The sequence below is a fragment of the Rhinatrema bivittatum genome, chromosome 8, assembly GCF_901001135.1.
Source record: "Rhinatrema bivittatum chromosome 8, aRhiBiv1.1, whole genome shotgun sequence".
NCBI lineage: Eukaryota > Metazoa > Chordata > Amphibia > Gymnophiona > Rhinatrematidae > Rhinatrema > Rhinatrema bivittatum.
Genome location: NC_042622.1, coordinates 48622382 through 48640065, shown reverse-complemented (window position 1 = coordinate 48640065; position 17684 = coordinate 48622382). Strand labels below are relative to the sequence as shown.

Genomic DNA, 17684 nt, shown 5'->3' with positions numbered 1-17684 from the left:
GCATTCAAGAATTAATTGATCTTGAGTGGGTTGCCCCAGAGGCTATTTTTAAAGGGGATCGGATTTTGGAAGGCCTGTACCCTATGGATCCAGTGGTAAGAGAACGCTTATGTTTTTCCCAAGGTGGAAATGCACTTGCGTATGCTGTCTCCAAGGGGATCACTATTCCCCTGGAAGGAGAAGTGGCCTTGAAGGATGCTCATGCTAAAACAATTGAGATTATCCTTAAGCGAGCATTTGAAGCTGTGACATTTACCTTGCAGATCACTTCTTGTTGTTCCTTGGTGGCTCGCTCTTGTTTACTTCTCTCCCAGGAGGTTGATGACTCTGGGGTAAACTCCAGGGCAGTTGTGGAACCAGCTGCTGCCTTCTTGGCGGAAGCAGGCTGCAATTTGATCCGCACTTCAGCCAGAAAGGTGGCTTCGATAGTAGCCAACAGGCATTAGTTATAGTTGAGAAATAGGTTGGCTAATGCGACTTCCAAGGCTAACCTCACCAAATTGCCCCTTAACGGCTCACTTTTGTTTGGTTCCGAGTTGGAGAAACTGGCAAGTGGGGCGAATTTCCAGTTCCTCATTTTCCGGAGGATAAGAAGCAGGTGCAGCACACCCTTCACACAAGAGGGCGTGCTAGAAGATCCAAGTTTTTTTAACCCTGTAGAGGAGGGACCTTCAGAGGACTCGACCCTTCAGTGGGTCTCAGTCCTTCGTCCCTGACAACCCAGAAGAGGTGCAGGCTCGGGTAGTGGAACCTCCTGAGCCTCCCATTGAAGGTTTGCCTACCCACCCACAGGAACAGGAGATAGGGGGACATTTCTCTCTCCTTTATGAGGTGGGGTGAAATCACATCGGATCAGTGGGCCCTGGAGGTGAAATGAGAGGATATGCGCCAGGCTTTCACAGTGTTCCTCTGGACATGTTCATGGTGTCTTCCTGCCATTCACTATAAAAATAAATAAATAAATAATCAGGCAGTGTAAACTGCATTGATAAGGCTCCTCAGTATGAGGGTTGTGGTTCCAGTGCCCACGTCTCAAGAAAATATGGGGTGATTTTTCATTATTTCATTGTGCCAAAGAAGGATGGCTCTTTTTGTCCCATCCTGGACGTCAAAGGCGTCAATCATCATCTGCGAGTGAAGCATTTGTGCATGAAGACATTGCACTCGGTGATAATGGTCGTGCAGATGGGGGAATGTCAGATGCATATCTCCACATTCCCATCTGACTAGAACAACACGCTTCCTGCGGTTTGCAGTTCTGGGATGCCACTTTCAGTTTCGGGTGCTGCCCTTAGTCTGGCCACTGCTCCCAGAACCTGTTCCAAGGATGGACTCCTAGTACACCAGTATTTAGATGACTAGCTGATTCACGCCAAGTTGCTGGAAGAGAGCTGCCTGGTGATTTCCCTGTTGCGGGAGCTCGGGCGGGTGGTGAACCTAGCCAAGAGCAGTCTTTAGCCTGCTCAGTTGCTGGAACACCTGGGGGTTCAGTTCGACACAAAGCAGGGCAAGGTGTTCCTGCTGGAAGCTCGAATTCAGAAATTGCTTGCTCAACTCCATCTGTTGTTGAGCACTCTGCGCCCAACCGTATGGTTTTACCTGCAGGTCCTTGGCTTAATGGCAGTGACCCTGGAAGTGATGCCATGGGTGATGGCATATATGCGTCCTCTTCAGCACTCCCTGCTGTTTCGTTGAATCTGCAGTCTTAGGACTATTTGATTCGGCTCCACCTGCTGATGAAGGTTTTCTCCCCCCTGCAGTGGTGGCTGCAGGCAGATCATCTACGGAAAGCAGTTTCGCTATCCCCTCTGAACTGGCTAGACCTGACAACAGATGTGAGTCTCCTTAGTTGTGGAGCTTACTGTCAAGAGCTGACAGCACAAGAGCGCTGGAGTGCAGAGAGTCTCTCTGGAGCCTAGGGCGGGCCAGTTGGCATATTTATAGTTTGATGACAAGCTGCAGGGTCGCTCAGTCCGCATAATGTCGGACAATGCAATGACCATGGCTTAAATCAATCGACAAGGAGGTACCAAGAGCCAGCAAGTGTCGCAGGAAATAGATCATCTTATGGAATGGGCAGAGCTGCATCTCCAGATGATCTCAACTTCACACATCGCAGGCTAAGACAACATAAAAGCAGACTTTCTCAGCAGGGAGAGTCTGGACCCAGGAGAGTGGGCATTGTCAGACAAAGAGTTTCAGCTGATTCGGGATCACTGGGGTCTCCTGTTCCTGGACCTGTTGACGACTTTGCACACGGCAAAAGTTTTGCGATTCTTCAGCCGCAGAAGAGATCTGAGGTCATTGGGAGAGTGATGCCCTAGTGCAGGAGTGGCCAGAAGACAAGCTGCTGTATGCCTTTCCTCCATGGCCCATGTTGGGCAGATTGATTCAAAGTATCGAACGCCACAGAAGGATGGTGCTCTTGGTTGCTCCAGATTGGCCCAGGAAACCATGGCATGCAGATCTGAGTAGGTTTCTGGTGGATTCGCCTCTTCGACTTCCGGCACACAGGAACCTGTTGCAGCAGGGGCCTCTTCTTCATGAAGATCAGACTAGATTTTGTCTTACGGTATGGCTCTTGACAGGGCTCGCTTGCTGAACCGTGGATACTCTGGGGCAGTGATCTCTGCCTTGCTAAGAGCTAGAGTGTTCTCCACTTCCTTGACCTATGTGCAGATTTGGAGAGTGTTTGAGGCCTGGTGTGAGGATCTCGGTAATTTCCTTTTTCGGTCAAGATACCGTTCATTTTAGAATTTTTGTAGGATGGCTTGAATAAAGGCTTGGCCCTTTATTCCTTCAACGTACATATAACTGCTTTTGCCTGTTTCAGGGGTCTGGTCAAAGATGGATCCTTGTCGGCTCATTCTGATGTGGTCTATTTTCTGAAAAGAGTGGAACATCTTCATCCTCCTTTGTGTTTCCGGTGCCCCTATGGAGTCTCAATTTGGTTTTGGATTTTTTGGTAGGCCCTATGTTTTGACTCTATGAACTCTGTCCTTGCATTTTTTTACCTTGAAAATAGTGTTTCTTGTGACAAATTGTTCTGCGAGTAGGGTTTCCGAGCTGCAGGCCTTGTCTTGCCAGGAGCCATTTCTCTTTTTACCGAAATTGGTCTTTAAGTCTCAATTGAACCAGTCTGTCTCCCTGCCATCTCTGGTCAGGGAGAGAGATATAGAACAGTCTTACCTGTTGCAGCCCTTGGATGTCAAGAGGCATATATAGTCAGGTATCTGGAGGTCACTTGGCCTTTGCATAGGCCAAATCGTCTCTTTATCCTCCATGGTGGTACTAGACAGGGAGAGCCAGTCTTGTGGGCTACAATAGCCCGCTGGATTAAAGGAGGTGGTCACAGGCACATATGTGGATGCTAGTCAGCCGTTGCCCAGTCAGGTTAGGGCTATTTCCACTAGGGCTCGGGCAGTGTCATTGGCGGAGATTAGATTGTTGTCTCCAATTGATATTTGCCGAGCTGCAACATGGTCCTCCTTACATACCTTTTCCAGGTATTATCGTCTGGATGTGCAAGCCTGGGAGGACACAGTCTTTGCAAGTGTGGTTTTGACTGGACCACGGGGAGCCTCCTGCACTATTCAGGAGTAACTTGGGTATATTCCTCTTGTTCTGGATTCATCTGACTGGATGCTAAGAAATGAGAAATTACTACTTACCTGATAATTTCCTTTTCTTTAGGACAGTCAGTTGAATCCAGCTTCCCTCCCTTGGCTGCTGTATGATCACATAATTATCCTCCTGTGTGCCTAGGTGTTACAGAGCTTACTGGTAAGTGTTACTCCAGTCCCTAGACTAGTGTTAATTACATTCTTGTCTGACCTCAATGTTGCCTGTTGACTCCGTACTGGAGAAGGTTTTCATGGGCAATGATTCAGATGGACTGAATCAAATCACGGTGAACCTAGAAGATGTGGTAGACCTGATTGACAAACTGAAGAGTAGTAAATCACCTGGACCGGATGGTATACACCCCAGAGTTCTGAAGGAACTAAAAAATGAAATTTCAGACCTATTAGTAAAAATTTGTAACCTATCAATAAAATCATCCATTGTACCTGAAGACTGGAGGATAGCTAATGTAACCCCAATATTTAAAAAGGGCTCCAGGGGCGATCTGGGAAACTACAGACCAGTTAGCCTGACCTCAGTGCCGGGAAAAATAGTGGAAAGTGTTCTAAACATCAAAATCACAGAACATGGTTTAATGGAACAAAGTCAGCATGGCTTTACCCAATGCAAGTCTTGCCTCACAAATCTGCTTCACTTTTTTGAAGGAGTTAATAAACATGTTGATAAAGGTGAACCAGTAGATGTAGTATACTTGGATTTTCAGAAGGCATTTGACAAGGTTCCTCATGAGAGGCTTCTAGGAAAAGTAAAAAGTCATGGGATAGGTGGCAATGTCCTTTCATGGAAGGCAAACTGGCTAAAAGACAGGAAACAGAGAGTAGGATTAAATGGACAATTTTCTCAGTGGAAGGGAGTGGGCAGTGGAGTGCCTCAGAGATCTGTATTGGGACCCTTACTTTTCAATATATTTATAAATGATCTGGAAAGAAATACCACGAGTGAGATAATCAAATTTGCAGATGATACAAAATTGTTCAGAGTAGTTAAATCACAAGCAGATTGTGATAAATTGCAGGAAGACCTTGTGAGACTGGAAAATTGGGCATCAAAATGGCAGATGAAATTTAATGTGGATAAGTGCAAGGTGATGCATATAGGGAAAAATAACCCATGCTATAGTTACACAATGTTAGGTTCTATATTAGGTGCTACAACCCAAGAAAGAAATCTAAGCGTCATAGTGGATAACACATTGAAATCATTGGTTCAGTGTGCTGCGGCAGTCAAAAAAGCAAACAGAATGTTGGGAATTATTAGAAAGGGAATGGTGAATAAAACAGAACATGTCATAATGCCTATGTATCGCTCCATGGTGAGACCGCACCTTGAATACTGTGTACAATTCTGGTCGCCGCATCTCAAAAAAGATATAACTGCAATGGAGAAGGTACAGAGAAGGGCTACCAAAATGATAAGGGGAATGGAACAGCTCCCCTATGAGGAAAGACTAAAGAGGTTAGGACTTTTCAGCTTGGAGAAGAGACGGCTGAGGGGGGGATATGATAGAGGTGTTTAAAAACATGAGAGGTCTAGAACGGGTAGATGTGTATCAGTTATTTACTCTTTCGGATAATAGAAAGACTAGGGGGCACTCCATGAAGTTAGCATGTGGCACATTTAAAACTAATCGGAGAAAGTTAGTTTTTACTCAATGCACCATTAAACTCTGGAATTTGTTGCCAGCGGATGTGGTTAGTGCAGTTAGTATAGCTGTGTTTAAAAAAGGATTGGATAAGTTCTTGGAGGAGAAGTCCATTACCTGCTATTAATTAAGTTGACTTAGAAAATAGCCACTGCTATTACTAGCAATGGTAACATGGAATAGACTTAGTTTTTGGGTACTTGCCAGGTTCTTGTGGCCTGGATTGGCCACTGTTGGAAACAGGATGCTGGGCTTGATGGACCCTTGGTCTGACCCAGTATGGCATGTTCTTATGTTCTTATTGCAATGGTTATCTGTTTTTCATCATGTTTTTTGCTTCTCTGGCCATAGATACTTTTGAAGAGAACACTGGCAGGCTGATTTAACTGCAGGGGTATATATACTGTGATGTCAGTTTACTCCATCTCCATCTGCTGGTAGGAATGCATAACCCTCTTGTTCTGGATTCATATGACTGACCCCTGAAACAGGCAAGAGCCGCCACCTGCACCTTTAAGGAATTAAGGGTCAACCCATCATTCAGTTCATCCTGCAAAAATTCCAAAATGAGCGGGATCTTAACCGCAAGGAAAAAACCCTCAATCTTCAAACCAAGCCTCAAATACTCGCCAAACCCGCATGTATGCTAAGAAAGTGGAGAACTTTCTTGCTCGTAGCAATATGGCAATCACCGCAGTAGAATACCCATGTCAGCAACTGAGCCCTTTCAAGGGCCATACCGTAAGACAAAATTGACTCGGATCTTCGTGAAGAATAGGCCCCTGCTGCAGCAGATCTCTGTGTGCTGGAAACTGAAAGGGGAAGTCCACCAGGAACCTTAACAGATCTGTATACCATGGTCTCCTGGGTTAATCTGGTGCCACCAAAAGCACCATCCCCCTGTGACTCTCAATCTTCCAAACCATCCTGTCCAACATGAGCCACGGGGGAAAGGCATACAGCAGTTTGCCCTCCGGCCATTCCTGCATGAGGGTATCAATGCCCTGGGACTTTGGATCTCTCCTGCAACTGAAGAAACGATGAACCTTTGCAGTGTGAGAAGTCGCCATCAGGTCCAGAAATGGAAGGCCCCAGTGATTCACTATCAGCCGAAACACCTCATCTGACAATTCCCATTCTCCTGGGTCTGTCTGCTGAGAAAGTCTGCTCTTACATTGTCTTTTCCTGCTATGTGCGAGGCCGAGATCTCCTGAAGTTGCACTTCCACCCATTCCATAAGTTGGACAATTTTCTGCAACCCTTGATGGCTCTTGATTCCTCCCTGCCAAATGATGTAAGCCACTGTCATTGCATTGTCCAACATTATTCAGACTGCTCAGCCCTGTAAACGATCACTGTATGGCACAGGCTTCCAGCTGAGTGATGCTCCAGAGAGATTTTTCTGTACTCCAGAGCCCTTGTGCTGTCAGCTCCTGACAGTGAGCTCCCCAACCCTGGAGTCTCGCATCTAGCCAGTCCAGTGATCTTAGGGAAACCCCCTTTCTCAGATGATCCGCATCTAACCACCACTGTAGGTGTGCAGACTTCCATCGATAGGTAAAGCTGAATCAAATAGTCCTGAGACTGTGGGCTCCAACAAGACAGCAGAGTGTGCTGAAGAGGTCACATATTTGCCCCTGCCCACGGCACATCTTCCAGGGCCGGCACCATCAATCCAAGCACCTGTAGCACATTGTTGGGCATATTGTGTTTATCAATAAACTCACCTAAGCCATCAGCTTCTAAATATGACCCTCTGGCAGGAATATCCTGCCCTGCCCTGCTTCATTTTGAACTGAACATAGAGATACTCTGGTGACTGAGATGGCTGAAGACTGCTCTTGGACAGGTTTAACACCCAACCTAGCTTCTGCAACAAAGAGACACCTGGAGGCTCTCTTCCAGAGTCCTGGCCCAAATCAGCCAGTTGTCCAAGTACAGGTAGACCAAAATACCATCCTTTCTCAACGCTGCCATCACCACCATAACCTTGGAAAAAGTTCTGGATGCGGTGGCCAAACCAAAAGGTATTGCTTGAAACTGATAATGACGCTCCAAAACCGTGAAGCGCAGAAATAGTTGATGCTCTAGCCGGATGGGAATATGCAGGTATGCCTCGGACAAATCCAAGGACGTCAGAAATTCCCCTGACTGCACTGCCATTATCACTGAGCACAAGGTTTCCATGTGAAAACGGGTCACTCGTAAATGAAGGTTGAACCCCTTAAGATCCAGGATGGGACAAAAAGAGCTCTCTTTCTTGGGCACAACAAAATGAATGGAATATCAGTCCATATTTTCTTGAGACATGAGCACTGGGACCACAGCCCTCAGACTGAGAAGTCCTGGAAAAATACACTCCACTGCCTGCCTCTTCTGTGGGGAGTTGCAGGAAGACACCATGAAAAAATCCTGAGAAATACCATGAAACTCCAGCGCATATCCATCTCATATCACCTCCCATGATTTCAACCCACCTTCAATAAAAGAAAGAGAGGCAATTCCCCCCCCCCCCCCTTCCATCTCCTACTCCCAGAGGAGGGTTGTCACACCTTCATTAGGAGGCTTGGGAGGCTCCACTACTTACTCGACTTACCCAAAGGTCGAGCCCTCTGAAAGCCACTCCTCTGTGGGGTTTAAAATGCTTGGATTCCCTAATACGACCTCTCATATTCTCTTCCTCTGTTCTTGTTCCCATCCTCCTGTTTTATCGCACATTTTTACTCTTAATATAGTACAATCAGTTGATTACTACCGTGTTGTTTTAATTCTATCAGTTGATTTCTACATTTCTACCAATGTTGTTATAGTATAGCATAATCAGTTGTTTACCCTATGTTCTCCCTGTCATCCCTCCTGCCATTTCTTTAGCACAATTAAGCTGTTCATTATTTATTAAGCTGTTCATTATTCAGTTCCGAGTTTGATGTAAAGCCTGTTTGCTAAATTTACAGTTTTATGTAAACCGATGTGATGTCCCCCTACTAATGTCGGTATATAAAAATTTTCAAATAAATAAATGTTAAAGGAGCACAGCGTCTGTTTCTTATCCTTCGGTAACTGAGAAACCTGGGACTCACCCCGCTTATTGGCCATTTTCTCCAGCTGGCTCTGAAACAGGAGCGAGCCTTTAAAGGGCAATTTCATAAGGTTAACCTTGGAGGGAGCATTGGCCGATAAATTTCTCAGCTATAACTGATGCTTGGCTGCTATTACTGAAGCCACCCCTCTGGCTGAGGTGTGGACCAAATTGCAGCCCATATCTGCCAAAAAGGCAGCTGCCGGTTCCCAAGCATACACAAGCTCATCCACTTTCAGAAAACATAATTGCTCTTTCGCCATTGGATCCAGGGGTACAGTCCTTCCAAGATTTGTCTCCATTTGAAATTAGCTTCTAGGGTGCCCCAGTCAAGATCAAACAATTCTTGAATGGCCTCCATAATCAGGAAGAAACATGAGGCTTTATGCAAAGAAATCAAAATGGAATCTTTCTTCAGCACAGATCCAGCCCCAGGAACACCCAGCATCTTCAAGGTCTCGGAAATCAGAGCTAGTAACTCATCCCTATGAAAGAATCGCAATATAGTTCTATATGGCTCCAATCCCAGAGGAATTTCCCCATCCTCCAAGGAGTAAGGATTGTTTTCATCATCCGTGCCATCTGGATCCCTATCGAGAAGGCTGGCAACCAATCTAGATTTACTCTGAAGCTTAGCTGCAGCACTAGGCTTGCGCCTGAGACTCTGACCTGGTAACATTGGATGGGGCCGAGGACTGCGCCTGAAGAAAAGTCTACAATCCTTTAAAACATTTCACCCAAGAAAAGGTAGAGGGATCCATGCCAAATCCAGGGGGCACCTGTCCTGTGCCTACTAAACTATCTTCCCTCCCTGACGAACTAGTTAAGGGAGCTCCAAAGTCAGGCAACCCTTCTGGCATCTCTTTACCCAGGCCCGCATCAGGCTGGGAGGAACCAGGCTTAGTAAAATCAGACAAAGGCAATGCCCCGATCTTCCAAGCAGCGCTGACATAAGTTAGAGGGAACGCCAAGCTGAGATGCCCAAATATGACAAGCAGCACTAAGGGTAAGGCATTTAGGTTTCTTCAATATAGGCGCCATCAGTCTGTCAGTATGCTTTAACAGGCAACTGAAGTGTGCATCCAGCTGTATCCCCGCTACAAAATACTAGGTATCCAAAATTTAGGCGTACAACCCTGTGCCTTTATAAGTGTCCAAAAACTGAGCTCCCCGAAAGGCCACTCAGATTGTGCATGTAGGTGTGTGTGTATAACACTCAGATAGATGCCTCTATCACTGGACACCCAACCAGGCGCCCAACTAGACGCATAAACTGGGTGCACAACTCGTCATACTTGCACGAACCAACAGAACTGCAGAGGGCAGCCTAATGTTTAGGAAATGCACGTGAAATGCTGCCTCGGTCTACCAGGCCACAAACAAGCAAAACCTGAGAGCAGGGCCTAGCCAAAAATGGCCGCTCAATCTGCCAGGCTGCCCATGGCTCCCAAGCTCCTCCGGAGGCAGGAATGAACATCGGATCCGTGCACCAAGCACGGAGACTAAAGGGAAGAGGAACCCCTACAAAAAAACCCTTAGCATAGAAATATAGAAATGATGGCAGAAAAAGACCAAACGGCCCATCCAGCAAGCTCCCACACTTATTTTCCCATACTTATCTGTCTCACCCACCACCAAGTTCAGGGCCCTTATTGGCAACTATCCAACTTGAACTTCCCGCCACCTCCTGCCGCCGATGCAGAGAGCAATGTTGGAGCTGCATCATAGGTGAATCATAAGGCTTAATGGTTAAGGGTAGTAACTGCCGCATCAAGCAAGTTACCCCAATGCTTGTTTACCCAGACTGCACAGATCAATGTCTTGTTAGATGTTGTCTGAATGTAAATCCTCTTTTCCACATTTCTCCCTGCCGTTGAAGCAGAAAGCAATGCTGTATATGCATTCAAAGTGAAGTATCAGGCTTAATTGGTTTAGGGTAGTAACCACCACAATAAGCAAGCTACCCCCACGCTTATCTGCCTACCCAGACTGTGTAGTTCAGTCCTTGTTGGTTATTGTCTGAATGCAAATCCTCTTTTCCACATTTCCCCTTGCTGTTGAAGCAGAGAGCAATGTTGGAGTTGCATTAACCGTGTGAAGGCTTATTGAGTAAGGGTAGCAATCACCAGGTAGTAGTCACCATTCCAGCAAGCCACCCCCATGCCTCTTCTCTTCATTCCCATCCTCTAGCTTTTATGGATCCACAGTGTTTATCCCATGCCCCTTTGAAATCCTTCACAGGATTGTGGATGCCCAGAAGGGCATTCCAGGCATCCACAACCCTTTCCATGAAGAAATACTTCCTGACATTGGTTCTGAGTCTTCCTCCCTGGAGTTTCAAATCGTGACCCCTAGTTCTACTGATTTTTTTCCAATGGAAAAGGTTTGTTGACCATGGATCATTAAAACTTTTCAAGTGTCTGAAAGTCTGTATCATATCACCTCTGCTCCTCCTCTCCTCCAGGGTATACATATTTAGGTTCTTCAATCTCTTCTCATAAGTCATTTTATGAAGACCATCCACCTTTTTGGTTGCCCTTCTCTGGACCACCTCCATCCTGTCTCTGTCCCTTTGGAGATATGGTCTCCAGGTCTGAACACAGTTCCCCAGGTGAGGCCTCACCAAGGCCCTGTACAAGGGGATCATCACTTCCTTTCTCTTACTAGATATTCTTCTCTCTATGCAGCCCAGCATTCTTCTGGCTTTAGCTATCACCTTGTCATATTGTTCGCCAACTTCAGATCAAAAGACACTATCGCCTCAAGGTCTCTCTCCTGCTCAGTGCACATCAGCCCTTCACCCCCCATCAAATACAGTTCTTTTGGATTTCCACACCCCATATTCATGACTCTGCACTTCTTGGCATTGAATCTCAGCTGCCATATCTTCGACCACTCTGCCAGCTTCCTTAAATCCCGTCTCATTCTCTCCACTCTTCTGGTGTGTCCACTCTGTTGCAGATCTTAGTATCATCCGCAAAAAGACAAACCTTACCTTCTATCCCATCCGCAATGTCTCTCATAAAGATATTGAACAGGACCGGTCCCAACACCGATCCTTGCGGCACTCCGCTTAACACCGCTCTCTCTTCAGAGTACGTTCCATTTACCATCACACATTGTCTTCTGTCCGTCAACCAGTTTTCAATCCAGGCCACCACCTTGGCACTCACTCCTAAGCTTCTCATTTTATTCACAAGCCTTCTGTGCGGGACCGTATCAAAAGCTTTGCTGAAATCCAAGTAGATGACATTGAGCGCTCTTCCTCGATCCAATTCCCTAGTCACCCAATCAAAAAAGTCAATCAGATTTGTCTGACAGGACCTTCCCCTGGTGAATCCATGCTGCCTCTGGTCCAGCAACTCTTCAGACTGTAGATAGTTCACTATTCTTTCTTTCAGCAGCGACTCTATTACTTTTCCCACCACCGAGGTGAGGCTAACCGGCCTGAGTTTCCAGCCTCCTCTCTGCTCCCACTCTTGTGAAGCGGGACCACCACCACTCTTCTCCAATCACTCGGTTTTTAAATTCTTCTTTACCTGAGCTCAGCCCATCCCGGCTGAGTACAGAGTCGGTCTCAGGCTGTTGGGGGGGAAGAGCACATACTGACACTGCTGCACTCAGCTTCTTGCACCTGCTTGTCGTTCAGCTGGATTTTTTTTGGTTTGTTTGTTTTTTTACAGCTAATTCCATGCCAGCTGAAAACCAGCTATGGACCAAGGCACTCATCTCACCTCAGGAATTCGCAATTGAAGGAGGGACCATATGGTATTACCACAGGAGAGTGAGATGAATTATTTTCCTCCTTTTCGCCTTCTAAAACTTTAAACAATCTCCAGTAGGGAGATGCACGTTCACCATCTGCTGGAGGTGGTATGATGTCACTGCAGGTGTGTATATATACTGTGATGTTAGCTTTGCTCCGTCTCCATCTGCTGGTAGATGTGCATAACCCACTTGTTCTGGATCATCCTGTCTAATTGCTAAAGAATAGGCTATTTAAATCATTACAACATTTTGTGGTTAGGCATGGGAAAGATTGGTGTTGGTGGGAAGTAATAGGGGATCTTCACTGCTGTTCTTCCCAAGATAGTGACGTGCAAAGGAGGAAGGTGAAAACGACTGTCCTGGATAAGGAGAATCCTTGCAAGTGGCCACACTCGGTGGCTGGCAGCTGGCACGTATCCTTAGCAGTGCAGACTGAATGGCTGGTCATTTTTTACCATCTTTTACAGTGCTATTATATCCCCAATCCATCAGGCTTGGTTGTGCCCCATTATACTTTTGATTGGCTAGTCCTGTTGGAATTAAAAGGAGTTGTAGTTCCAACAGGACTAGCCATGCATAAGTAGGGTGGGGCAAAACAAGGCCTGATGAACTGGAGATATAATAGCATTGTAAAAGATGGCAGAAACAGACCACAGAACAAACTAATAATTTGGTTCATGTGTCTTGGCAGAGATTGGCCATGCTAGTTACCTTTTAAGCAATATTCATCCTCCCTTTATGGATAAGTGAGGCTGTAAGTCATACATGCACAGAGTCTCCGTAGTGGTGTCTAATTCATTTTAGCCACAGCTACTAAATTTTAAATGTTGAAGTTCTGCAAATATATACCCCTGACAGATATGCTAGCAATTCCTGTATGATATTTCTGTTCTGTTGTATTGCACAATCAGTTGTTCTTAAGTTTACTCTTACATCTTACAGTCCTGAAGTCAAAGAAAAGGATGGCGTACACTTGACTATATAGCAACACCCACTGACCTTCTTCAAACTGCTTGAGCTTGGCAAGAGGAGGGAGTTCCCATACAGGCACATTTAGGCTTTGCTCTTGTGAGGAAGGTGTTTCAAGAGCTATGTTTATTCCGTGCCTTGGTCACAATAAAGGGGAAGCAGGGGTTAAGTATGAAGGGGCAAACACATCCAAAGTTTGTGTACAGTAGTCCTAAGGAACTGTAATCTCATCAAAAACAAATCTTTGCCTATAGGAACAACGGAAGAACTGATAAAGTAGCAGGAGTTTCCAAATCTTATAATTTATCTTATTTTGTTGAGCAGTGTGCTTTGGGGCTATAGCAGGGCAGGCTAACACTCAGGTGCAGGAGTGGAATAAACTGCCTAGTGGTTAGAGCAGTGAGCTGGGAACAAATCCCACTTCTCCCACCAATGCTGCTTAGGCAAGTCACTTCACCTTCTGATGCCTTAGGTACAAACTAGATAGTAAGCTCTGGGGCAGGGACTTACCTACTGTACCTGAAATGTAACTTGGAAAGGTCCTTAATTCAACCCAAAGCCATTAGCAGAGCCCTAGGACTGGGGTGTCATAAAGAACCTTTGCTCTCTTACCCAGCGAGTCTGGAAATTGGTTTCAGATCTACATAAGAACATAAGAAATTGCCATGCTGGGTCAGACCAAGGGTCCATCAAGCCCAGCATCCTGTTTCCAACAGAGGCCAAAACCAGGCCACAAGAACCTGGCAATTACCCAAACACGAAGAAGAACCATGCTACTGATGCAATTAATAGCAGTGGCTATTCCCTAAGTATAATTGATTAATAGCCATTAATGGACTTCTCCTCCAAGAACTTATCCAAACCTTTTTTGAACCCAGCTACACTAACTGCACTAACTACCTCCTCTGGCAACAAATTCCAGAGCTTTATTGTGCGTTGAGTGAAAAAGAATTTTCTCCGATTAGTCTTAAATGTGTTACTTGCTAACTTCATGGAATGCCCCCTAGTCCTTCTATTATTCGAAAGTGTAAATAACCGAGTCACATCTACTCATTCAAGACCTCTCATGATCTTAAAGACCTCTATCATATCCCCCCTCAGCCGTCTCTTCTCTAAGCTGAACAGCCCTAACCTCTTTAGTCTTTCCTCATAGGGGAGCTGTTCCATCCCCTTTATCATTTTGGTAGCCCTTCTCTGTATCTTCTCCATCGCAACTATATCTTTTTTGAGATGCGGCGACCAGAATTGTATATAGTATTCAAGGTGCGGTCTCACCATGGAGCGATACAGAGGCATTATGACATTTTCCGTTCTATTAACCATTCCCTTCCTAATAATTCCTAACATTCTATTTGCTTTTTTGACTGCTGCAGCACACTGAGCCGACGATTTTAAAGTATTATCCACTATGATGCCTAGATCTCTTTCCTGGGTGGTAGCTCCTAATATGGAACCTTACATTGTGTAACTACAGCATGGGTTATTTTTCCCTATATGCAACACCTTGCCCTTGTCCACATTAAATTTCATCTGCCACAGAAAAGTGAACTGGTTTTCAACCAGGCTGGAAATACATTTAAAACTGCTTTGAAACCAGTTTGGAATGGAGTGTGAAAAAAATATAACTCGGGCTGTATGGTATGTGTCAGCATTGGAAAGAACTGGCAGGGAATTTGATGAAAGGAAGAAAAAGGTAGAAACTTGATGCAAATGCATAGGAGTAGGAGAATTCTTAGGAAAGAGGCAGCAGAAAAATAATGGTCTGGGGCCAAAAAAGAGAGAGGTGGCAATTGGAAACAGTACCCAGTGCTGTATATCAGGGTTAAGGTAGATTTCACACTTGTGTTTGACTACATGAAGCCTCAGGTCTGACAGTACTGTGTGAGAGATTATCGAAATGGCTTGTGACAGTCCAAGTCAAGAGTGGCAAACAGTGCAAGCTCAAAAAGCCAACTCCTCCCCCTGCCCACCTATAATTGTGAGCTTACACCTTTATGTGCCTGTACCGTCATGCATGTGTGCACACACGTCACATGCACAGAGGGACATACATGCATAGCATAAGCATGCCTGGAAATATGCAGAACAGACACTGTTGCATCTGTACAGGCATCCATAAGCCCCTCCCCCCAAGGAAAGTGCACACATGCTTGCACAAACACACACAGCTACGCCCAGACATGCACATAGCAGTCTGACACACCAAGGTTCATACAGTAAAGTTTGCTTTATTTTTATACATATATAGATTTATTTAAATTTTTTTTTTTTTTTTTTTACAAATAGACTGATATTAGCCTCAGAATAACAGTATCCATTGAAGAGCTTGGCTTTTCGGTTGCTACTGGAGGAAGGCAGGCGAGTCCTGGACCTTCTCCACATCTGTGTCTCAGCCATTGGAACTGGATGCACATTCCCCATACCCCAAATCCTCAGCTCCATGCCAGCTGTTTGCAGACAGACTAACAGAGGGTTTGTTCATGGAAGGGCAACACCGCACGTGTGATACGCTTTCAGCTCCGAGCGTCACTGCCATTCCACTGGCAAATGCCATCAGTAGGCCAGTGAGAAAGAGAAAGGTAGAAAGCTTGATGTCAAACAAACTATTCTGAGGTGAAGTTCTAGTAGCCACATTGGACCTGGAGAAAATCAGAGGGCAAGCAGGGTGCAATATATCTTAAAGATTGGCTTTTGGCTGCCATGTCAAGGACCAAAGATAAGAAGATACAGTGCAAGAGCTTTCAAGACCACACTGGTGTCTTCTTCAAATGAGACCAGCAGTGTCCATAACCCTCATGTGCTACGTCATTTTTTTGTTGGTTCTTTAAAATGTCTCACAACCTACTGAGACTCCAGCAAAACGATGCCACAGCAAAAACCTAGGTAAGAGGCATTCGGGATGCTTAGGACTAACCAGGAATCTAATGAGACAGTTCTAGCACAAATAAGTGAAATCTCTAAAAAGTGCATGCCGTGATGTCAGATGTCTGACAGAGGAATCAAAGCAAGTGACTGAAGGACTGGAAAGAAAGCCATGGGTCGGTGTAGGTGCTAAGCTGCATGGCATGGTCACACCCGCCCGGCCCAGTCCTTAGCATGATTTTCAAGGACGGGGGTTTTCTCCTCTTGGGGACGAACTAAAACTACTCCCTGTCTGCAGAGAGCAAGCTCAAGAGGAAAGAATAACGGAGTAAGGACAGGAGATGAAGAGGGAACAAAGATTTCCCTTTGCCAAACTGAGGACAACCAATCATCCCCTGCAGAGCGTCACCAGGAAGAAAGTGACGCCTCGGCGAGGGAAGAACCAGTCTGACTGCAGTTTGAAAGCACTGGGGGGCAAAACCTCCTCCCGTTCTCCTTGCTTACCTGCCTCATGGCAGAGAACAGCCCAAAATCCTCAGCACAGGGGAATGATTCTGGTGCACCAATAACAAACCAGTCAGGTGGTGAAATAATAAGTGACTGCAAAAGATTAACCCTTCCAGGCCGGGAGGCTTTGGCCCTTTTCAACTTCCATTTCCCTCTCTGACCTCCTCCTCTCTTCATCCCATAACTCACTTTTCTTCTCTCTCTCTTTCCATCATCTTCTTCGGCCGGCTCCATCACCAGAGCCAGCTGCTTGTCCCCCCTGGCTAATGTAGAGGAAGCTCTGTGTGCGCTCTTCCTGTGGCTCCAGGAGCAAGGATCCCACAAGCAGGGGCATTCTGGAAGGCTGCAGCTTTAGAAAGGAATCGATGAGCGAGGTTGCCCTGCAAAAGTACAGAGTTAGTGATCTGGTTATAAGGCTTCCAGACCACACAAAGTATAGTCAGACCTGGGACCTTGGGACGCTACCTTGCTGTTTCTTCTCATTCCTAGACATCCTGCCTCACAGAGCTAACATTGCCGTATCAGAAAATATTGACTGGATAACTGCGATGCTAAATTTGCATATTCCACCTTGCTGGAGTGAAAGTCTGGGAGTACGATAAAGACAGGGCAGGTACAGCACAGAGAAGCCATGAGGGAGGAACAGGCTATCTGGGGCTCTCTCTGCCATAGTTCTACATATCCTTCTGTAAATAAGCTTATCAGAGGAGTGTCTGTGATTGATCAGTGTGATAAGACAATGGGGGTACATATAAGGAAGTCTAAAGTCCATTCAGACTCGGAAAGAGACCTTTTGAGAGGCTATGAGGGGAGTAGAGTGGCAGTGAAGGAGAAACTCTTCTAGTCATCCTTATCTTTGGCGCCGTGCTTCAGGATACGAGTGAACTCCACATAGTTAAAGTTGCCCTTTTTGTCAATTGGAGCTTCACGGTACATCTCGTCCACCTCCTCATCTGTGAAGCGGTCCCCCATGGTGGTCAGCAGCTCACGTAGGTGGTCTTCATGAATGAAACCTGCAGGGGCAAGTGAGAGGAGGGAAAGAGAGAGAGAGAGGACAAAAGATTTTGACTCGTTTCACAAACCTGAACCAAGGAACAATGGGAAATGAAAGAGCTGTGAAGAGCTTCATCACCTGAAGATGGGCAGTGCATGGCAGCAAAATCAAACCAATTGCAAAACCTATTTATACAACTGGATTAGTAGCATGGCTCA

The 17684-nt window shown here is 45.8% G+C and overlaps 1 protein-coding gene across 2 annotated transcripts in view; it reads right to left on the bottom strand.

Moving 5' to 3' along the window:
- Positions 1–17312: 17312 nt before the first annotated feature.
- The window catches only part of MYL9 (myosin light chain 9), a 39649-nt gene continuing 39277 nt past the window's right edge, over positions 17313–17684 (bottom strand). For both annotated transcript variants that reach the window (XM_029612232.1, XM_029612231.1), the window contains exon 4: positions 17313–17485. In XM_029612232.1, the coding sequence (XP_029468092.1) occupies positions 17313–17485 (173 nt within the window). The remainder of the gene's footprint in view (positions 17486–17684) is intronic.